This window comes from Rhinoderma darwinii, chromosome 1 (assembly GCF_050947455.1).
Source record: "Rhinoderma darwinii isolate aRhiDar2 chromosome 1, aRhiDar2.hap1, whole genome shotgun sequence".
NCBI classification, from domain to species: Eukaryota; Metazoa; Chordata; class Amphibia; order Anura; family Rhinodermatidae; genus Rhinoderma; species Rhinoderma darwinii.
In genome coordinates this window covers 37,335,771-37,360,278 of record NC_134687.1, presented here as the reverse complement: position 1 = coordinate 37,360,278, position 24,508 = coordinate 37,335,771, and the positions used below count along the sequence as shown (strand labels likewise).

The 24,508-nt window shown below is 42.0% G+C and overlaps 1 protein-coding gene across 5 annotated transcripts in view; it reads right to left on the bottom strand.

The window, feature by feature from the left end:
* ABLIM2 (actin binding LIM protein family member 2) overlaps positions 1 to 24,508 on the bottom strand; it is a 152,258-nt gene that overhangs the window by 61,945 nt on the left and 65,805 nt on the right. For all 5 annotated transcript variants that reach the window (XM_075857572.1, XM_075857591.1, XM_075857581.1 and 2 more), the window contains exons 2-8: positions 23,891 to 24,034; positions 15,290 to 15,473; positions 12,405 to 12,520; positions 10,332 to 10,458; positions 8,748 to 8,841; positions 4,979 to 5,066; positions 1,766 to 1,824 (exon numbers count right to left, since the gene is read on the bottom strand). In XM_075857572.1, coding sequence (XP_075713687.1) covers positions 1,766 to 1,824; positions 4,979 to 5,066; positions 8,748 to 8,841; positions 10,332 to 10,458; positions 12,405 to 12,520; positions 15,290 to 15,473; positions 23,891 to 24,034 — 812 coding nt within the window. The remainder of the gene's footprint in view (positions 1 to 1,765; positions 1,825 to 4,978; positions 5,067 to 8,747; positions 8,842 to 10,331; positions 10,459 to 12,404; positions 12,521 to 15,289; positions 15,474 to 23,890; positions 24,035 to 24,508) is intronic.

Here is a 24,508-nt window from a genome sequence, read left to right as displayed (position 1 = left end):
CCCGCAGCTGTGGGAAGTATTTGGGTATGTTCACACGTAGTCAACCAAAACGTCTGAAAATCCAGAGCTGTTTTCAAGGGAAAACAGACCCTGCTTTTCAGACGTTTTTTACAAACTCGCATTTTTACCAACTCATTTTTTTACCAACTCGTTTTTGGAGCTGTTTTCATTGGAGTCTATGAGAAAACAGCTCCAAAAACGTCTGAAAGAAGTGTCCTGCACTTCTTTTGACGAGGCTGTATTTTTACAGCTGTCAAACGACGATGCGTAAATGACAGGTCGTCTGCACAGTACGTCGGCAAACCCATTCAAATGAATGGGCAGATGTTTGCCGACGTATTGTAGCCATATTTTCAGACGTAAAACGAGGCATAATACGCCTCGTATACGTCTGAAATTTGGCCGTGTGAACATACCCTTTAGGTCTTTCCTGTTTTCATCCACTGGATGTAAACAAGAATGACTTTTGAATGCTTTCTATGTTTTTGTTTAATAAATCCAATCCGTCAGTACAGCTATGTTCCCCTAACTGAGGGCAATGCATGACCAAAGCCTCAAAAGCATTATATCAGCTGTCAATTTGTGATCAATGCACATTCACAACATTAATTATAACAGTAAAAAAACAAAAGGAGATGAAAGTAAATGAGAACATGGCTACATATATGTAAAAGGGATGTTAAAGTACAAAATCATCCAGAGGGGCAGCTCACGGTATCAGAGTACTACGTGGGTCCCTCCAGAATTATAAGGGCACGTTCAGACGTGGCAGAATTTTTCCGCTGCAAATGTTGGTGCAGATTAAGGGCAATTACGCAACGAATCTGCACCAACATTTGCATATTTGACAGGTAGTTCAGACGTTGCAGATATCACAGGGGACTTGCCACACATTTCAGTTTTTGCATTGCAAAGGCTGAAATCCGCAGTGAAATTCCGCTGCTTCTCTGCAATGGAAAGAGCTGCTGCGGAGGGGAGATTCTGCACCGCAGCCTGATTTCCGCACAGTTATTTTCTGCAACGTCTAAACGAACTTTCCCAAAAATGTATAGAAAGAAATGAAAAAACCGGCCGCTGCAGAATTCCACTGCGGACTGTCCGCAGCGGAATTCAACAGCAATTCCGCCACGTGTGAACCTGCCCTAAGGGTCAATACACACGATGCATATTACGTGCGGTTTTGCATGCGGCAAATCTGCAGCATAATACAGTACCAGCATAGTCAATGAGATTCCAGAAAATCTCATGTACACGCTGCAGTATTTTTCGGGACTGACATTGACCTGTGGTGCGTTTTTTAGAATCCGCAGCATGTCACTTTATCTTGCTTTTCCGCTTGCGAATTGTATCTGCCTAGTGCGGAGGAAAATCGCACCAAAATCCGTAGCATGAAGACGCGCCGAAAAACGCATCAAAATGGAAAAACCAGATCGAAAAACGCATTTAAAAAAACGCGTTTTGTCCTGCAAGTTTCTTGCAGTTTCCTGCGGTTTTGCTGCGTATTTTCCGCAGCCAAATACGCAACGTGTGCATGTAGCCTAAAATTGCTGGACCAGTCTGCCTGTCCACTGGTGTGAAATCTGGAAAATTGGTCAAAGGGACAGCCGGGAGCTCAGAAAGAGCCAACACGATGATGAAGAGTGACCTCAGTGAATGTTTTGTTCGGGGTTCACCCTCGGCTGCCCCTTTGTTTCGGCTTTTGGGTTTGTTATTTCATTTCCATACCTGCACGTGGTGTCATATTTTACCAGATTAAAGCATTTACCTTGTTTCTTTCTTCTGTTTTGGCGGCTTGTCTGCAAATTGGATGCCATATTGAATTCCCTAGGGAAAAAAACAGGATTAGTTCAGAACATTTGTGACCATGACAATTGGACAGCAGCTTTAACCCCTTAAGGACGTGGCAATTTTTATTTGTTTATTCCTCACATTCCAAGAGACATAACTTTTTATTTTTATTTCGACAAAGCCACGTGAGGGCTTGTTTTTGCAGGACGGAGTATTTTTTAATGGCACCATTTTAAGGTACATATAATGCATTGTATAACTTTTATAAATTTTATTTGGGGGGGGGTAGAAAAAAAACCCAGCAATTCTGCCATTGTTTTTTGGGTTTTAATTTTAAGGCGTTCACTGCACAGTATAAATGAGATGTTAAAGAGAACCTTTCACCTCCCCATACATGTGCAGCATGTAATGGTCAGGGCTGCGCAAACCATGGGGCACTTTACATTTTTTTTCTACCCTCCTCCGTTATTTAGATATCGGTGCCGTTATAATTGGCGCCAGATATTTAAATAACCCCCTGAACAGTCAACGTGTTACTATGGCGGTGACACCGTCCAATCAGATATGGTCAGTGTTACAGCAAGAGCAGCAAGTTTTTATGTCGCCTCATTCAAAGACCCATTACATTTTTTTTCTGTTAACAGAGATGTATGAGAGCTTGTTTTTTGCAGGATGATCTGTGGTTTTTATTGGTAACATTTTGGGGTACATATGACTTTTTGATCCCATTTTTTTTGGTAGTCGAGATGATAAAAATCAGCAAATCTAGAACGGTCTTTTTATTTTTATTTTTTTTTGCCATTCCCCGTGCGGGATAAATTCCTTTCATTATTTTAATAGTATGGGTCAAGACCAATTTTGTAATTTTTTTTGCCATAATAATTTCTTTGTGTAAATTAGGTGATTTTTATACTTTTTTTTACTTGAATTTTTTATATTTCCCAATACTTTTTTTTTTTTATATTTTTTTTTACAATATTTATTAGGGCCACAAGGGGACTTGAATATTGAACTACCAATGTAGTGCAGTGTATTTTGCCAGTCTGCTAGTATTCTATTGTTCAGGCATCCTGATTTCATATATGGTAGACCTGGGGACCTTTGTTACGTCCCCGGTTTCTCTAGAAAATCCATTGGATCCCTACAACGACGTTGCATGGGGGGTGGGGGGTGACGGCCTGCCAAACTATGTAGATAGCGTGGTCAATATTGCTTGTATGCCCCTTTAACAACCAGCATTGTGTTTGACTCCCCAATAAACATGTAGGAACGTACATATTTTACTGCCATAGGGAGAGGTCACTGCCAAAAACCTATGTAGCGATAAGGGAAAACATTTTTTTTATTTCTACCAGTCATTTTGTCACCATAGACAGATAGTGGGAATTATAGCTTGTATTGGCTGAGTTATTATTGTGTGTATGGCCACCTTAATAAATGGCTGTTTCTAAATCCGTCATATATAAAATGTCTATGGTTGGGACAATGATAGAACAGTTCAATTTCCGGCCAGTATTGTTAAAACGCTTTATGTTTCACGTCACTAGTTCTGTTTTTAGGAGACGAGGTCTTGTCATTTAGGAACATTACAGTAATGTCTGGCTGTTTCTAAATATAACACTTGTCTTTTACAATTGTACTAGCTATATACAGTCCTGCCACTATTTATAGTCAATAAGTAGAAGAACCAACTCGAGTATATTGTTTAACACTGTCCTGCTCCACTGTTCTTAAAGTGAAACTCCAAGAAAATGGACGTCCTGTAAATAATTCCCATATAAAATTCCAAGATCGTTAATTCTTTCACCCACGTTCCCCAAGTTTCCAAGGTGCTCTGTACACCATAGGTCCTAAACCCCAAATTAAAAAAACTATTGCTGCATGCTCCTGGGTTGTACAGCAGAAGTTGCCCAAACAACACCCCCCCCTCTGACATTACTCATTGCTTTGCAGCAATTATTTGCCCCTTGGTTTTTGGTCCCTTTTAGCTCATTCCCCCTGCTTTCTGATACAAATGCAGGAGAAAGCGCTAAAACTGAGCAGTATGTAACAAGGCAGGAAGATATTGGTGATTATCACGGTGCCAACAGGCAGGGGATGGTGTGGACCGTCTGTATTGCCAACGGATTTGGGGTGGGGCTAAACTGGGTAGTGGAGTATAAGGGATTGCGAGATTTTCACCCTTAAACCTGTGTACGGAGATGTGGACTTGGCCGCTAGAATCCCTAGGTCGCTACCCCCAGAGTAGTCTCCGTTGGCAATGGCTGACGTGGACATGGTTAGCTGAGCTAGAGGTCAGGGCATGCGGTCATAGGGGTAATCCGGCAAAAGTTCAGGGCTGGCGAGGTCAATTTCAAGCAGGGGCGGCAAGAGATAATACAGGGTGGGGAGGGTGCATTAAGTACCCTGGAAAGTTGGGTGAATTTGTGCCTGGTGACACTTTAAGAAAGGGAGAGACAACGTGAGTGGTCATCAGAAAGGCTGAAGGAGATCGGAAATGGGGGAGGCCGCACGCAGTGGTAGAGAGGCGTGCCGTCAACCAGGAGCCAGAAGACCCCACGGACCAGTAAGTACGAGGCAGCGGTAGACAGCGGCCAGAGCACAGTATTATGTACACAGTAGATTAGGGGGCGGGAAGAGCAGGAAGTGATGTCAAAGAAAGGGACATCATTTTGGCAACTTCTGCTGTACAGCCCAGGAACATGCAGCGGTAGTTCTTATTGACTGTGGTGTTAAGGACCTATACAGAGCACCTAGGAAACTTGCATTTTAGGGACCAGTGTGAAATAATATAAGGTTCCATTTGACTAATTATGAAACTTCGCCTGGAGTTTCTTACATGTTATTTTTTTCCTGTTTACTAGAGAGCAGTGCATTTGGGGGAATTCACATGACAGATTTCCAGTTAGACCAAAGCTGCTAGGTCACATGACTGACTAAAATGTTTAGATAAACTGTAGTCTGTATCCAAGGACAACCAACAGATTTTTTTTTTACCTTCACTTCAGAGGGAAATGAAATGTAAGACATAATGTAACTCAAAATCAGTACAAAATCTGAAACGCAAAGCATTTGCACACTTATTTAACTTTGTATGTGTATTTGAGCTGTGAATGGTTGCAAAATGTAGAGATATGTTAAAAAACAGAGACCTCAAATTGCTGTAAATAGACTATTGCCCCTTTCTCACCTTGCAGGTACATCTCCTCTCCTTCAGCAAACATCTGATTGCAGCGGACACATCGCGCACAGGTTGGGTGATAATGTTTCTCTCCAGCCTACAAGGAAGTGGTGGGATTTATCAGAATGGGCTTTACATATTTCTTTTAAAAAATGTGTTACATGTTAAATGGGTTCACCATGACTCAATTCCCCAGAAGTCCATATGTTTGCTAATGACCACCAGGATGAGCCAGTAGAACCACTGGAAGAACTTTCTGGGAACTGATATCAAAAATTTTCATTTTTAAATAAAGGGCATTTGTCTGAAAGCGGGCCTTTCAGCAAGAAAACACAAAAAAAGTCAGTCAGTCTACCATAGCAAGGTTGAGGTAGAAGAATTTAAAAGGGTTTTCCCACTATAATAATAATCAATAGAATTTTCCTTCTTTCATTGCTCACTGGAGGTCTGACAAAACCCCCAACTGTTAGCCGAAACTGTGCTGAGATGGCAAACCAGGGCCATTGATTTCAATGGTGACGGATCCGGTGCAAATGGTTTCTGGTTGTCACAATTGTTTACGGGTTAAGAAGTTTTGACGGAATCGATACCGTAGTCGACTGCGCTATTCATTCCGTCAAAACAGATGTGAACGAAGCCTAAATTAGGTTTTTCATATATCTCATACGTGTGACTTTCCACCATTTAAGGAGCTCAGACAAGGAGCAAGGAGACGTTTTGAGAAATACATTAGAACATTATTCTTCCCTGGACCCAATGGGGCTGTAATAGGACACCAGAATCTGGACTCTCTGATGGGTCCTTCTGACTCGAATGACTACAGCATGATTGCTTTTCCAGGCCAGAAACGAACGCGAATTAACTTATAAATTTATAGCAACAAATGCAAATAAAAAAATTATTCTGGTCGTGGCAACCAATCAGATTCAAATTATTATGGGGGTAGTAAAATGAGTACACTCCCCAGACTGATCACTAAGAGTAACTTCATAGGAAACCAATAAATATATTAATATGTTTTTGTACATAACTATAGGGGGTGCAGATGTAGTAGTAGCACCTGGACCCTGATCCCGGATGGGGGAAAATGGCCCCTGTACCACATAGGAGGGCACCAGTACTGTAAATGGCACATGGTAGGTGAAGAGCCCTAGTACAGATTTTGCATCGGCGGTTAGAAACTCCATGTTGCACCTGCGTGTTTTTGGATTCTGGGAGGAAACTTGAATAAGTTGGAGAAAACGCATAAGCACAAAGATAACATACAAACTCAAGCCTGCCCTGGTCTGATTTGAACCCTTGTACTGTAATGCAACATTACCACCATGGCATCATGCTGCCCACTTTCTTAGTTCCATCAGACTTTCTACCAGTGCTTATCAGGTTAAAACTATCCATATAAGTGTTTGATGAGGGACTTTTCAGTAAACATGGAATTATAAAGAGCTCCAATCACACTGAACTATTTTACTTAAAGAGGCTCTGTCACCACATTATAAGTGCCCTGTCTCCTATATAAGGAGATCGGCGCTGTAATGTAGGTGACAGTAATGCTTTTTATTTAGAAAAACGATCTATTTTAAACCACTTTATGAGCGATTTTTAGCTTTATGCTAATGAGTTTCTTAATGCCCAACTGGGCGTGTTTTACTTTAGACGAAGTGGGCGTTGTACAGAGGAGTGCATGACGCTGACCAATCAGTGACCAATCAGCGTCATGCACTTTTCTCCATTAATTTACACTGCACTAGCGATATAGCTATATCATTATGTGCAGCCTCATACACACACACACACGAACATTCCTGCAGTGTCCTGATAATGAATATACATTACCTCCAACCAGGACGTGATGTGTATTCAGAATCCTGACCACTTCTGTAGCGTCTCTGTGAGATTTCAGCAAATCAATCGTAATCTCATTTGAAATGACATGTTACATCGTAATGTCGCGAGATTACGCTTGCCTTGCTGGAATCCCACAGAAAGGATTCAGAAGTGTCAGGATTCTGAATAAACATCACGTACAGGCTGGTAGTGATGTATATTCATTGTCAGGACACTGCAGTAATGTTAGTGTTTGTGTAAGTGACTGCACTAGCGATATAAGTATATCGCTAGTGCAGTGTAAATGAATGGAGAGAAGTGCATGACACGGATTGGTCACTGATTGGTCAGCGTCATACACTCCTCTGTACAACGCCCACTTGGTCTAAAGTAAAACACGCCCACTTGGGCATTAAGAAACTCATTAGCATAAAGCTAAAAATCGCTCATAAAGTGGTTTAAAATAGATCGTTTTTCTAAATAAAAAGCATTACTGTCACCTACATTATAGCGCCGATCTCCTTATATAGGAGATAGGGCACTTATAATGTGGTGACAGTCTCTTTAAAGAAATACTCTACACAAAACATATACACTATGTATTGCCCCTCAGCCCCTGCACTAGGCACTATGCAGTATAATGGTTATCCCTTAAAGAGTAACTAAACTTTCTAAAAAGTTTTGACATGTCATAGTGACATGTCAGAAGCTTTGATCGGTGGGGGTCCGAGCACGGAGATCCCCACGATCGCTAAAATGTGCCGCTTCGGTTATGATCGGCTTTCCTTGGAAAGCCAAGCAAACGGAATGCGGACTCACATTTTCTACTGCGCTCGTACACAGCTCTGAGGAAAGACAAAAAAGAGGTTCAGAAACAAAGTGGCACAGCGCTCAGCCGAGGGCTTCTGCCACTTCGCCATTGGTGGGGGTCTCAGTGCTCGGATCCCCACCAATCAAAACTTCTGACATGTTACTATGATTGTCAAAAGTTTTTTGAGAGTGTAGTTACCCTTTAAAGTAGAATCCTTTGTTTGACTATCCTGTGTGTCAATAGTTCTATATATATACTTGCAACTAGGGCTTGGCAATTATGACTTAAATCAAAGTCACGATTAATTGAACATGTAACCTCGATTACGATTAATGAACGATTATTTAGACCACACCTCTTTTTGTATGCTATGCCATGCCATTGAATCAATATTTATCCCCGGAGCCTGCTGCATACTACTGTATGTACCAGGAAACTGCCCCCACGCTGTGTAATGCCCCCACACAGCCCCAATAGTGCCTAATAAAAATAATAATATAGATACTCACCTAATCCCATTCCAACGACGAGTGGAGGAGATCCCTCTGCTCCTCCGCTCTGTACAGCTCGGCACAGACAGGCGCGATGCTGTCACTGCCTCGCGTCCGGCAATACATAGTGAATGGTAGAGCAGGGGCATTACAGTCCCCTGCTCTACCATTGCATTCAACTGTATCTGCGTCCTGAAGATGCAGATACAGTTTAAATCTGGAAAAATGTAAAAAAAACGAAATGATGTCGATTAATTGCGCTGAATTTCAGTTTAGTTTTTTTTTACGATTTATTGCCCAGCCCTAATTGCAACCTAAACAAATAAATCAAAATTGAAGTAAAATTCAAAGCTTAAGATGAGTCCACTTTGTACAAGCCCCTGTTCTTCTGTTCTCCCCCAATGATGAGCTTATCATGGGAAGGTTCTGCAGTATGTTCTCAAGCTCTATGACTCCAGCTGAGGGTGGCCACAGTCCAAAATTCTTTATGAGGTCTTATAACTACTTATTAGACCTCCGTATATCTGTACAGTATATAAATATAAACCATATCGATATGAACAGGCCACACTCATCTGGGACTGCAGAAATCAATCAATATCATTTACAATTAATCCAATATCAGTTGCAGCAATATTCATGTGTTTACCTCCAACACTCGACCTGTGATGAACTTCTCACAGTGATCACATTTAATGCCAAACATAGTGTGGTAATCCATTTCACAATAAGGAATCCCATCTCTGCAAGACACATCAAACGTCAAGGGTTAATATTATGGAATAATGACATTTACAATTTACTTATAGGTCTATATAACCCATCTGTGATCAATCAACGCCGCTATTCTACCCCTATCATCATCCTATGACTATTTAAAGATTGCACATATACACCAAGCAAGAGGTAAACATAATAAAAATATTCTTTAGCATACCTATCATTATATTATTTTTTATAACTCAGTCAATAAGTTATATATTTTATTAGGGGCAAGTGGTACCCTCCTCCTCCAGCAGCCTGTAGTTCCTCTTTCCTTGCCTGCAAGTTTTCTATAAATATTTGGAAACCTCCTCATTCATCCAAAAAATCCATATGGAGTAATACAGTAAATAGAAGATAGGGAGGAGGGGGATGCAGCTTCAGTTTCTCACTCTCTATAATATCTGAGACATCTGATTGGCACATTCCTAGCGTCACTCAGGGAAGACCCAGCCCACTCAGCAGGCATAGGGAGAGTGAAAATATACATTTTCAAAAGTCATGCATGGGGAAGAAAGCCCCTGAATCATAAGTAAGAGACACAGTTTCTGTCTGAACTACACCTAACAAACATCTACAACTGCCTAAAGAACGACTGTGATTTGATAGGTGCTTTACTTACATCCGGCCGACACATGGACCGTTTTTCACGGCGCAAACTCGGTCGTGTGCAAGAGGTGATACAGTGCCCATAGAGGTTGTCACTAGACTCTCCAGACACCCTCAATAGCATTTACAAGGGGTATATGTAGGAGGTCAAGAAAATGGTGAAATGGATGAGTATATTATTAAAAGACTGACAATGATGAAGAATACTCTCAAGTAATTATTTTTTAACTCTTTCTAATTTGATATCTAATTCTATCATCCATGGATTTGAGGAATCAGACATCATAGGACTCCCTTAAAGAGAGCACCTGTTGGCTCTCCTGACATGTCTATTTTAGTGAATACTTGAATTCCCCATGAAATAACAATTCTGGAACATCTTTTCTTAGAACTTTGTCTTGTGCCGTTCCTCTGTTATTACTCCTGAAAATGTATGAATAAATTGACAACTGGGCGTTACCATTCCCCTGATTAATAGGGTGTGTTCCTGCAGAGACTGACACTGTCAGGACTAATTGGAGAGTATGGGACTGTGTAGGGACACGTCCTTTTGGCAAGGGGAATTGTAACGCCCAGTTGTCAATGTATTCATATATTTCCAAGAGGAATAACAGAAGAACAGCACAATGCAGAGTTCTAAGAAAAGATGCTCCAGAATTGTTATTTTATGGGGAGTACAATTACTTTGGTCCTCTTTGACTCAGTGTTCTATCAAATATCAGGTTGAGCATACAGGAAGGTTGAACAAGACTATGAGCCCACTGCCGGTAGGCAACTCTGGCCCCTCATACAGAAGAATGTATTTACTCAGTGTGCACCAGTGGCCCACATTATATATTACATACTTGTTCCACCAACTTACTTGCTAATATATTCCGCTTTCAAATGGACACCGCATATCTTGCATTTGAAACAGTCCAAGTGCCAGTGCTTTTCCAGGGCAACCAATGACTGTCCATTTTTTATTTCCAAGCCGCAGCCACCACAATCTGTAAATGGTGGAAAATATCACATTGTAAGCCTGGCAAACTGCTAACAACATGGTTAAGAGTAATGACCTGAGTACTGACGTCACTAATAGGGGGGAGCTCCCTGTTTACAGATTTATAAAGCTCCGAATCCGTTTATTAATACCTGTATAAATCCATATGGAGTGAGCGCCCCCTAGTGGTGGCTGCAGGCAGACAAAATATTATCATGCAAATCTCTGGCTGTATGAGGAGGGTGCAGGAGATTATTTTCTATGTACACCCCTGATTTTGAGAGCTTAGTATGAAATCGCCAATGTTGGCACCAGATGCTTACCGGCTGTTATGGAGCATAAAGTTCCAGCACGAGATAGATATATATATATATATATATATATATATATATATATATGTAGCTGAACATATAGTACCAACATAGACAGACTCCTATAGCTGTAAATATGGGGGGTGCCAGAAACGACCATAAAGTGACAGAGATTATAGTCATTGTACAAAAATATGTTTATAATCCGACTTTGTCAAACTTCTTGACTGTTTCCAATGACAACCAGAAGAATTATGAATGCAGCTCTGGAGTATAATACAGGATGTAACTCAGAATCTGTACAAGATAAGTAATGTAATGTATTAAAGTTACTCAATCTATTATGTTGAATTTATATCAAAATTGCAACATTGGGTCCAAAAGGTGGACATACTCTTTAAGATTTGGAAGCTGTGTGATAGTCCAAATAAGCTGAGAATTGACATAGCTGAATAGTAATTTTTGCCAGACTTGCAGAAAAATGTGTGACAGTGTGTACAGTACATATTACATATTTACGAAGACTTGTAGTCATCCCTCTGCCTCTCTGACTTATTTTGTGAACCACCCACGGTGCTCGAGCTCATTCCACATCTGCTTCTCAGCACGCACCAAACATTTCCTCCCTGTATCTATTTCCAAAAGCTCCATCAAGCTAAATATATGTAGAGTCGTAAAGCGGTGCTATAATTAACGCATACAAGACGCAAGTTATAAAATGTCGCAGCCCACAAATTTAAAGGTAAAGGTTGTCTGTGTTTTCGCTGTCTGTACAGGGCAGGTACGCTGTATTTGATTCCAGGTTTCAATTTACCCTTAAAGGCGATGTAAACTTTTAAAGGCAATTTTTTTTATTTTAATAAATCAATGTTTTATTTAATTTTGAACAACTTTTGAATGTTTTTTTATAAAAAAAATTTAACTTTTTGAGATACAGCTCATGAATTTAGAAGTGATCGATAATACCTGGATTATGCATGTCAGGGACACGCAGGACCAGCGCTCACCGAAGCCGCCAGTCCCGCTGACCGGATGGATTCAGCTTTGACCGCAAGATACTGTACAGTGTCTATGTATACAGGATACATAGAAGTAGTATGTCAAAAAGTAATTTTTTTTTTTTTATAAAAAACAATTCAAAAATTGTCCAAAATGAAATAAAACATCGATTTATTAAAAAAAAATTGCCTTCAAAAGTGTACATAGAATAATAATTTCAAAAAAAAGGTTGCAGTACTACTTAGTACCTGTAGGTGGCCTTTTCTTATTTTTTTATTATTGTAAAATACTGAATATCTGCTACATTTGTAATTATTCTGATGTAGCAGAGCTATGTTTTTACAGACGCAGGAGAGAAAAGTAAGCTATATGCTATTTCTGCCTTTGCCAACAATGTTCTTGAACTGCTCCAATAGACTTGATATGAAAAAATAATCTAACGTTTTGTTCATACAGCTCCTGTGCAGACCTATGTGTCTCCATGATCACAGACTACAAACAAACCCTTTGTAGTCTGATTCTGCAGTCATATTCCCTTTAGCTGCGTATTCAGCTTTCACTCAGGATCAGAATGATAAGTAATGTTACTCAGATTATTAAAATCGACTTCAGAAGCTTTAATGTAACCACCAAAGAAACTTACTTCTCAGAGACTGGATTGAGAAATGGCTGTTGCCAACAGTGGGGGAGACGGTACACTTTTGGCATACACACTCCTTGCCGTTAAAAGTAACACGATCGCCAGGGGGGAATGGGCTTCTAGAACACAGGAGATGTATAGATTAGAAGAGGCCTTTATTTTCTGCAAAAGTCAAACTTATACAGTAGTTAAAAGAGTTTCCCCATAATCATTATTTATAACCTTTCCACATGATAGGTGATAAATATCTGATTGGTGGGGGTCTGATCCCTGGGACCCCCACCGATCACGAGAATAGGCTTGCAATGCCGTTCCTGGGAGGACCATAGAAATGGAGTGGTAATGCACATGTTCGACCACCGCTCCATTCATTTATATGGTGCTGCCGAGCGCTATCTTAGGCAGCCGTATAGAAATGAATGGAGCGGTGACCGAGCATCGCTCCACTCCTATGGGGCTCCAAGGAACGACAAGGTAAGCCCGTTCTCGTGATCAATGGGCGTTGAAGCGGTCGAAACCCCACCAATCAGATATTGATCACCTATCCTGTGGATAGGTGATAGATATTAATTATGTAATTATTATTATTATTATTATAATCATTATTATTGATTGTTATATTATTATTCCCTTTAAAGGGAATTTTGCGCTGAAATAAAAATCATTAATAAACTTTAGTAATTAAATTGTCTTACTCCTTTATGATTTATTTAAAAAATATATATATTTTTAGCTATTTCTTAGTTATATCTACAGAATTTCTAGGGAGACTGGGTGACAACCAATACGGCTGCCATGTCCTTCCCAAACTCTTGATTGATGAATGTGCCAAGCTTTATAGTAATACCTCACTACTACTGTATCACTAGGCATACTTAGGCTGGATTCACAGGAGCATGTTCGGTCCGTAAAGGACGGAACGTATTTCGAAACTTAGTCCCGGATCGAACACAGTGCAGGGAGCCGGGCTCCTAGCATTATAGTTATGTACGACGCTAGGAGTCACTGCCTCGCTGCAGGACAACTGTCCCGTACTGTAATCATGTTTTCAGTACGGGACAGTAGTTCCACGGCGAGGCAGGGACTTCTAGCGTCGTACATAACTATGATGCTAGGAGCCCGGCTCCCTGCAGTGTGTTCGGTCCGGGACTTGCGGCCGAAATACGTTCCGTCCTTTACGGACCGAACATGCTCATGTAAATCCAGCCTTAGGGTATGTTCACATGGCCGTAAACGCCCGAAAAACTGCCGAAAAATCGGAAGCAGATAGCCTCCAAACATCTGCCCATTGATTTCAATGGAAAACGGCGTTCTGTTCCGACTGGCCGCATAAAATAAAGTGCATGTCACTTCTTGGGACGTTTTTGGAGCCGTTAAAAAAGCCGCGAAAAACGCAGCGAAAATCGCGAGTGGCTTAAAAAAACGTCTGAAAATCAGGAGCTGTTTTCCCTTGAAAAGAGCTCCGTATTTTCAGACGTTTTTGAGTTTGCGTGTGAACATACCCTCAGGCCTCATGCACACGAAGGTGCTTTTGCAGCCGCAATTCCCCCGAAAATCCACGGGAGAATTGCGGCCCCATTCATTTCTATGGGCCCATGCACACGACCGTGGTTTTCACGGTCCGTGCATGGCCCAGGAGCCCGGACCGCAGAAAGAACGGGCATCTCTTATTACGGCCGTGTTCTGCGGTCCGGGCTCATTGCGGACGGCTCGCGGCTGTCACTCCGTGGCCGGCCGACCCGAAAATCACGGCCGTGAACATGGCTACGGTCGTGTGCATGAGGCCTTACTGTTCCAGAGCTCTAATGCCACCATATTAGTTGTCATTCAGTTTTCCCTGGAACAGACTTAAATTACAAATACAGTAGCTGAATACAAATATTTGAGGGGTATAATGCTCTTTGGAACCTTGACCAATTAAAAGGGTATTCCCATTTGGAAATTTTGGTGCTTATCATTAGAATATACCATAGCATTCTGATTGGTTGGGGCCCAATCTCTCGGACTCTTGATAATCCGGAGATCAAAAAGATCTAGGGCCCTTCAGCATTTCTTGTGCACAGCAGATCTCCCAGCCACGAGCTGTGCATAAACTGCAGGACAGCCTCATTCAAGTGAATAGGGCTGTGTTGTACTTCCCTGCAGAGCGGGAGGCTGTGAGCACCACTGTGCAGGGAAAAACAGTGAAATTTGAGGATTGGTGGGGGTCCCGGGAGTCAGACTCCCATTAATTAGCATTATGCAATCACATACCTTAGTGGGAATACCCCTTTAAATGCTTTGCATACAATTTTTTTTATTATTTTTGTTCCTCCAAAGCATCTGGGAACTCTGTGTAGTCTGATCCAACAATCATACTACCTTTCATATGTCCCCTACTTCATTGTAGGATATAAATGGATAGATGGATGGCAATATGACTGCAGGATCAGACTACACAGGATTTGTTTGTAGTCTGTAGCATAGAGACACATAGGTCTGCATAAGAGCTGTAGACACCAAACAATTTCCAAAGTCGCCTCAATTTCATTTTAGATGCATTGGAAAAAAAAAAAGTAGCGAAGCTGGACACAGCATTTATAGGGGTTTATCGAGACTTTTAACGGATGCCCTATTCTTAGGCCATGAAGTGAACATGTACGGCGATGTGCCTGAATAAACAATAAAACGGGCTCTGCGGCACCTTATTGTACTGATAGTTTGGGTCCCAGGGGTCAGACCTCAAGTCAATCATATATTGATGGCCTATCTGTGCTGCAAAAGTGACAGTCCTTGCTGCTGCGGTCTTCCCTGGGAACCCCTGACCATGTACCAGGGAAGACTGCTACTGTATACACAGTTGGTGCAGCCTTTACCAGCAAGAAAGGACAACATAAACACACACTTACTTGCACACAGCGCACACAAAGCATCGGGGGTGGTAGGTTTTTCCGAGGGCAGAGACCACTTCTCCCTCTATGAACTCATCGCAACTGAAGCATCTGGTGCCATAGAGTTTCTGATAATCCAGAGTACATACGTAATCTCCCTGCCGTACAAAAAATCCACCCTGGGCAAGGTCAGAGCCGCAGACTAAAAGAAGAAGAGAACACGTTCACCATTAATGCCGTCCAATTGACTACATGAAAACATCTTAACCTGACACCGGCAGTTGCCACATCATCAATATAAAGTTTTTTTCCAGGAAGATCTTTAATTTTGCAACCAAAAACACATAATTTTTCCAGACAATTGCTGGGGCATCGGGGACTTTAGGCAGGAGAGAACGTCTAGTTGAGTTGGCACTGCGGAGTTCCTGACACACTTGGAGTCCTCAAGATATTCTGTTCACTGGAGGTGGCAATACGGCTATCACTATTATGGGGGTTGGTGACTGCACTAATACTGGGGGTCAGTAGCTGCCATTGTTATAGGGGTCATATATCTGTTATTGGGGGTCCTGTGACAGTTATCGGGGGTTCTGTGGCTGTTTTTGGCAGTTATATGGCTATTATTAAGGTTTGTGACTGTTACTGGGGGTTAGGCAGCTGTAACTGTGGGTATCACTGTCATAGGGACACAATAGCTGTGGCTATTGGAGTGGCATACCTTCCAACTTTCAAGTATCACAAAGAGGGACAAGTGATGCGGCACGTGCAGGGTGTCGCGACAATTTTTTTCTTTTAAGCCATGCCTGTATTCCCACCCAATCCCCGCTCATACACACCCGATTCAGCCCACACAGTATCATGCTCCCATAGTGCCTCCCACACAGTATAATACTAAATAGATGCCCCATCACAGTATAATGCCCTCTAGCTGCCACCATACAGTATAATGGCCCCATAGCTGCACCCATACAGTATAAAGCCAACACAGATGCTCCCATACAGTATAATGTCCACACATATTCTCCCATGCAGTATAATGCCCATAGAGATGCCCCCATGCAGCATAATGCCCCCATAGCTTCCTCCATACAGCATAATGCTCCCATAGATGCCCCCATACAGTATAATGCCCCCTTAGCTGCCCATAGTTCCAGTGCCCTTGTAGATAGTGGCACAGTGGCCATGTTGCCCTCTTGCTGCCCCCATACAGTATAATGCCCCCATACAGTATAATGCCAACACAAATGCCCCCATATAGTATAATGCCCACAGATTCTCCCATGCTGTATAATGCCCACACAGATGCCCCCATGCAGTATAATGCCCAAATAAATTCCCCCATACAGCATAATGCCCCATAGCTGCCCCATGCAGCATAATGCCCCCATAGCTGCCACATACAATATAATGCTCCATAACTGCCCCATGCAGTATAAAGCCACATAGCTGCCCCCATAAAGCTTAAAGCCCCCCTACAGCATAATGCCCACATATATGCCCCATACAGTATAATGCCCCCCAGCTGCCTTTATACAGTATAATACCCCCAAAGCTGCCCCTAGTCCCAGTGCCCATACATAAAGTGCCAGTGCCCTCTCGATAGTGCCACAGTGCCCACGTAGTTAGTGCCCCTATATAGTGCCACAGTTTACATGTTGATAGTGTCACCTCTCTGTAGATAGCGCTACCCCCGCCCTGTAGATAGCGCCATTGGGACTCCTTCTAGGAGCGGAATCCCCAGCCAGTGCATAGGACGGTGATTCTGCTCCTAGAGGGAAGCCCTGATGTCACTGTCCATATATGGACAGTGACGTCAGTGGCTACACCTTGAGCGAATCCCCGTTCCCGACTCTGGCCCGGGATTCCGATCCAGGAGGAACCACTGATGTCAATGTCCATATATGGACAGTGACCTCACCGGTTTCCTCTAGGAGCGGAATCCCCGGCCAGATCATCGACAACGGGGATTCCCCTCAAGGAGTAGCCACTAATTCTGAAGCAGGGAACTATCAGCTCCCTAAATTCAGAATTAGTTCAGAGCGGAGGGAGCTCCTCCACTCGCCGAAGTCTCCCCGGACACAGCGCTACTTTAAGCGCTTTGCTCAGGAAAGCCCTTGACGGTACTGTCCATATATGGACAGTGACGTCAGTGGCTAATCCTTGAGCGGAATCCCCGTTGCCAACTCTGGCCGGGGAATCCGCTCATAAATGGACAGTAGTGTCAAGGGCTTCCCCGAGCACAGCGCTTAAAGTAGCGCTCTGTACGGGGAGTCTTCGGCGAGCGGAGGAGCTCCCTCTGTTCCTCCGCTATGAACTAATTCTGAAGCAGGGAGCTGATGGTTCCCTGCTTCAGAATTAGTTTGACAGTGGGACATATCCCCGGATGCCCGGGACAGTGGGACACCGCCCGGAATCCGGGACAGTTGGGAGGTATGGGAGTGGAGGTACCTTGGCACCCCTGTTTTGGATGAAGCTTCTTTTATATAGTGTTTGACATTTTGTTGTGAATTTACTAGATGCCTTATTATTAAGAATTTTTTTATTAATTATTATAACAAAATTATTACGACATCACAGGCTTTGCTATACTGTTGAGAAAAATAGTGCTGGAATACAGTATTTATGCATCACTGCACTGGTGGCTGCAGGGAGTTCAGTGAATTAGAGCAATTATTACCTTATGCTTTTCCTTAAATCACCTTATGCTTTGTGTCCCCCGAGCTATTTCTGCTCTATATTGTTCGTGGACTGTTACGTGGTTTTATATGAGACTTTACTGTATATCATTGTAAATATAAAATGTCCTGGGACCCCTAGCATAATCCTAAAATTGTAATCTTGGGCGATCACAGAGAATTTTCTAAACCGGATACATTGTAGCTTTTCATTCTCTTAATGTAAACAAGAATGTTTTCATCTACTGACTGCAAACAGAGATCTTGACAATGTTAAGAAATGTAAACACAAAGTACAGTAGAAAGTTGGTGAACTGTTCATTATACAGCGATTAAAGGGGCTTACCCATCAATGAAATTTATGGCAAATCCACAGGATATACCATAAATGTCACATCTTTGCCGGTCCCATAGGTGGGACCCACATCTATCTCTAGAACGGGGCCCCCTAGCCCCCGTTCTATCTTTCTCCGCTTCTACTGCCTCCTGAGCCACTTCCTGATTATATGGTCGGGAATTACGAAAACAGCATAGCTCGCTGAACTACGCTGTTTCCGAAACGCCGAAAATAGAAGTGAATGGCAGTTACGGGAGCAGTCTATTCTCTCTATAAATTATATTTTTGGTTTCCACATGTTGAACAGATATGTGGAAGAAAGACATAACCAGTCCCTCGTTCTCACTTTATGCCTGACAACAGGGTAAATATTACACATGTTCACATAACAACAGCATATTTTGCCAATGTCGATAATCAGATTTTTTACTATTACACTTTTTTTTTTAAACTTTTTTTTATACTTTATATTTTCTTCCTTGTTACCAGTTATCACTATGATCAATGTGGCTCATTGTGCAGTTGAATATTTCCTCACTGGTTATACTTTGAACTGACCCAGTACATGGGACGACGGGACATAAGGGCTCTATTTACTGAGCACATGCTGTACAATAACTCGATTTATCTGAAGGTCATTCGGTCCTGCACAGATGGATCCTGTTTTGGAGAGATTCAGTAACTTGCCTCCCTCTACATCATGTTCTCAGCCCAGTGATATGTAATAAAGTGTGGAACAACTTATTCCATTAAATAGGACAGATACTTTTGTTAAAGGGAATGTGTCATCTATATTTTTTTTACCTAATTAAAACCAGATAGTGAAACCTAATCTCTATTTTCTAATCGGTTTTGATGTTTTGACTGAAGATTTAGTTATTCTGTTTTCTGTACTTTATTATGGGGGCAGCCATCTTTCCTGAGCTGCTGTTAACAGCATTTAGAGAGATGCTTTACAGCAGTCACATGGACCATAGAAGCCTGTGAACAGGAGGGGACCCATTGACTTCTATGGGAGAGTTTTCCAGGCATCTTCTGTGACCTGTGCAGAGGTCATTGTACGGGTGGGGGAGGAGGGGAGCTGTGTCCATTACCTATTGTCAATGGTGGATCCTGTGTTATCTATATAGAGGTGTTACCTGTCAATGTAATCCTGCCTGTGATAATAATGAGATGACTGCTGAGAAGTGATCACTACAGAACAGGAAGTATCAGTCTATTGTGAGGCTCAGAGGCCAGAGTGAGAACTGCAAGATGTTTTGATTATTTTTAATAGAGATAATGACATATAAACTGTAAAAAAAAAATCAACATAAAAACACAACATAAAAACTTAACTTAAACAATAGGCTGTTTTCTGATGACACATTCTCTTTAAAGGAATTGTTTTCAGCCACTAGTAAAAAAAAAAAATCCCTGTACATTCACATACTGTATATATATTCCACATTCATGGAAATTTCTCATTAACATGTCTATAAATAATATCATGTAAATAATATCATAATATACACCTAAGCTGTTGCGGATCTTTTTTATGAAAAGGATGTTGTACTTGCATTGTATTTCTGCAGAGTAAAAATACGCTTGCAGAAATTACAATTTATTCCTATGGAAAAAATATTCTCCAACTCAGACAGATTTCTCTAGTTCTTGTGTTGCGGAATATTTTTGCCCATAGGCCTACATTGTAAAGTACACAACGTGTGAGTGCACAGGGTTTCATACCAATTAATGACAGAAAGGAAGCTCCCCCTTACTTTATAGGTTCTGCAGCAGCTGAAGTATATATTACAAGGAATAGTGTACCCTTTATTATAAAGAGTATTATATGTCACCTTGGTGATCCCTGACCTGTATAAATTCCCTCAACCTGCGGCTTTGCTTTTATATGGTCTCAAAACTCCTTGGTGACTCTTTAATCTTATAATTTACAATGGGGGGGGGGGGGTATGAATAATATAATAGTTTCTTACATCTTCTTTTATCCATTTCTTGGAGAGCAGGGAGACAGCCATTATTTTCTGCCATAAGTGTACCCATATTTACCAGTATTTAGAACTGGTTTCCCCCGTTACCCCTGTCAAGAGGCACACGTCAGGGCTCACCCAATGTTATTTGCACTGGTATAAGAGGTGTTAGCTATTGAATTACAGAATAGCCAGGAAGTGAAGGGTTTCAGGTTTGGCATTGTGGAGGAGAAAGTGTATGTGGACGATCTTTTGGTGTTTTTGGGGAATCCATCCATCTCAGGGAGGTTAGTTTAAATAAATTAAGGTTTAAAGGAGTTTTAAGGTCTGATAATTAACCGGGGAAAATCAACATTGTTGCTGCTAGATCAATTTGAGTCAAAATATGTGGAGAAGATGGCACCAAATTTAAGGGTCTTTTTTTATACAGCCCAATATGGGCCCTGAAAACTAGCTACAATCTTCTAGACTGAATGGGTCAGATATCTCCACTTATGTAAAGCACAATGGCAGGAAGATATCAGAGAGGGGCTTAAAGAGTCTCTGTCACCAGATTATAAGCGCCCTATCTCCTACATAATCTGATCGGCGCTGTAATGTAGATAACAGCAGTGGTTTTTATTTTGAAAAACGATCATTTTTTAGCAAGTTATGAGCAATTTTCGATTTATGCTAATTAGTTTCTTAATAGACAACAGGGCGGTTTTTAACTTTTTACCAAGTGAGCGTTGTAAAGAGAAGTGTATAACGCTGACCAATCAGTGACCAATCAGCGTCATACACTTCTCTCAATTCATGCATAGTATCATTGAACAGCGTGGTCTCGCGAGATCTTGCTGCGATGGGACTTCCTCCCACAAGTTCTTCATCGAAGCATGGAAGACTTAACAGACATCGCCTCCAGCCGCTGCAGATTCGGATAAACGTCCTGGCACGACTGGAGGCGATGTCTGTTGACTCTTCCATCGCTCCGGTGAAGGACCTGTGGGAGGAAGTTCCATCATAGCGTGATCTCGCGAGATTACGCCGTGCAGTGAAACAAGCTGGGCTGGAATAAAGAGACGGGTATGACGCTGATTGGTCACAGATTGGTCACTGATTGGTCAGCGTCATACACTTCTCTTCACAACGCCCAGTGGGTAAAAAGTAAAAAAAACGCCCAGTTGGACATTAATAACTAATTAGCATAAATCGAAAATTGCTCATAACTTGCTCAAAAATGATCGGTTTTCAAAATAAAAACCACTGCTGTTATCTACATTACAGCGCCAATCACTTAGTTAGGAGATCTTTAGTGGGAAGAACTGGTACAAAATTTTTGAATCGATTCCCAAGGTGTCAAAAAATATAAAAAGGATCTGTGTATAAATTGGTAAATATAGTGAATAACAATTTTAGAGGAAAAAGGAAAGAAATGATTAGTCACACGTTGTACTGCAGCCAGTGCCAATATGGGTGAATGTCTAATCCCCTTTCCTAAAGGGACAAGTTTGTTGTTTTAGATATAGATGGTTTCAGCTTCATGATGAGCGAGTGGATATGTAGAGAATTGTGGTTTGGTTTAAATTTTCATAAAAAATCAAATAAAAAACTGTGTAGCTATTTATGTCCATATTTATGTCCGTGGATGACATCTAATTCCTGGAAGGTGTAGTGTCATTTATAGGGATTGGACAATCACAGGCTGAGGTTGTGACCTAGCAGTGAAATGCTACTCCATCTGTGATGATAATATGATATCAAATTGTTTTTTTTAAAATTCTTTAATAAAGAACGAATAAAAACAAAATAGGAAAACTGATTTATTACGCAGCAGTTCAAGACCAAGGATTGTAATATTGCATAACCAGGCACATTTGCCATTCAGTAGTAGTCCATGGACAGCTGGATGTCCTGCATAGAAGGAAAAGTTATGGCAACCCGGTCGTGGCAGCTTTTCCCAAACCAGATATAACTAAGGCCGGATTCACACGAGCGTGTGCGTTTTGCATGCGGAAAAAACGCAGCGTTTTGCGCGCGCAAAAGGTCTGCAAGAGCTCCGTGTGTCAGTACTTCCGTGTGCCGTGCACGGTTTTCACGCACCCATTGACTTCAATGGGTGCGTGATGCACGAAAAACGGGCAAATATAGGACATGTCGTGAGTTTTACGCAGCGGACACACGCTGCGTGAAAATCACTGACAGTCTGAACGGCCCCATAGACTAACATAGGTCACGCGTGTTGCACGGACCTATTATACGTTCGTCTGAATAAGCCCTTAGAAAGTGACAAGTGAAGATATACACTACATGGACAAAAGTATTAGGACACACCTCTAATCATTGAATTCAGGTGTTACCTCCAGTCACAGGTGTATAAAATCCAGCACCTCGCCATGCAGTTTCCTTTACAAACATTTGAGATAGAACGGGTCGGACTATAGAGCTCACTAAATTCTGGCGTGGTCCTGTAATAGGACGCCACCGCTGTAACAAGTCGTTTAAATTTCTTCCCTCCTAGATATTCCACCATCAACTGTGAGTGATATTATTACAAAGTGGAATGAACCACAGCAAATCAGCCACAAAGTGAAGACCACGTAAAGTTACAGAGCGAGGTCGCCGAGTGCGGAGGCGCATAGTGCATAAAGGTCGCTAACTCTCTGCTGACTCAATAATTGCAGTGTATAAACTTCCTCTGGTATTAACATCCGCACAAAAACTGTGCCCCGGGAGCTTCATGGCACGGGTTTTCATGGCCTAGCAGCTGCATGCCAGCCTTACATCACCAAGCACAATGCCAAGTGTCGGATGGAGTGGTGTAAAGCCGCCGCCACTGGACTCTGGGGCAGTGGACATGTGTTCTATGGAGTGATGAATCACGCTTCTCTATCCGGCAGTCTGATGGACGAGTCTGGGTTTGGTGAATGCCAGGAGAACGTTACCTGCCTGACTGTATTGTGCCACCTGTAAAGTTTGGTGGAGGAGGGATAATGTTATGGGGATGTTATTCAGGGGTTGGTCTTGGCTCCTCAATTCCAGTGAAAGGAAATCTTAATGTTTTATCATACCAAAACGTTTTGGACAATTGTAGCTTTTGGGAACAGTTTGGGGTTCGGTCCTTTCCTGTTCCAGCATGACTGGGCCCCAGTGCACAAAACAAGGTCCATAAGGACATGGTTGAGTGAGTTTGGTGTGGAAGATCTTGACTGGCCACACAGAGTCCTGAACTCAACCCCATTGAACACCTTTGGGATGAACTAGAATGAAGATTGAGAGCCCGGCTTCTCATCCAACATCAGTGTCTGACCTCACAAATGATCTTCTGGATGAATGGGCAATAATTCCCACAGACACCCTCCAAAATCTTATAGAAAGTCTTCCCAGAAGAGTGGAAGCTGGTATAGCCGCAGAGGGGGGGGGGGGGGGGGGACCAACTCCATATTACTGTCTATGGATTTAAAATGTGATCTCATAAAAGCTCCTGTAGGTGTAACGTGTAGGTGTCCCAATACTTCTGTCCATACTGTGTACTTATAAAAGGAATGTTCTTATTTTTGGGGTATCTCTCATTAACATGGCAGTTGTGTAACTAGACCTACTACTATCACCTTGTGAAACATGGCTGTTATTAGACACAATTATTAGAGGTTCTTACCTTTACATGTGAAGCATTTGATGTGGAAATATTTATTCTGCACCCGAAGGACCTCTCCTTTACATGCACTGCTGCAGTTGTTGCAGAGGATTGCATTTCCAGGCGGCTTCTCTAGGTGGCTCTGCAGAGCCTGGTGCTGAGATACTGGGGGGCAGACAAGAAATGGCACTTTAAATTCTATATCATTTTATTGACATTTTTCAACAAATATTAGTAAATACCATTGGTATATATGTATCCAGCAGAGTGGAGGAGAGTGGAGGATAGCAAAGTCATAAGTCTACAAGATGTTTGCTACAGACCAGATGACAAACAGTCCATCAAGATTGCCAACGGGAGTATCTTATAAGTGGACCCAGGTCTCATACCCCAATAATAAACCAAAACATAATCTTAAAAACATTGTGAAGCCGTGACCCAAGGACATTGAGGGGATCCAAAGTGACTCAACTTGTTAGGATGTGGACACTGATGTGGACAGAAATTTGGATGCATGAAGTGTCCTTATTATGATAATATTAAAGTGCCATCACAATGACAAGTGAGCCGCAGGACGGTGTCAGATTTCATGCGCTGTCCCGCTGAGTCCCGGAAGATCGGAGGAACTTTGTGAGTCGG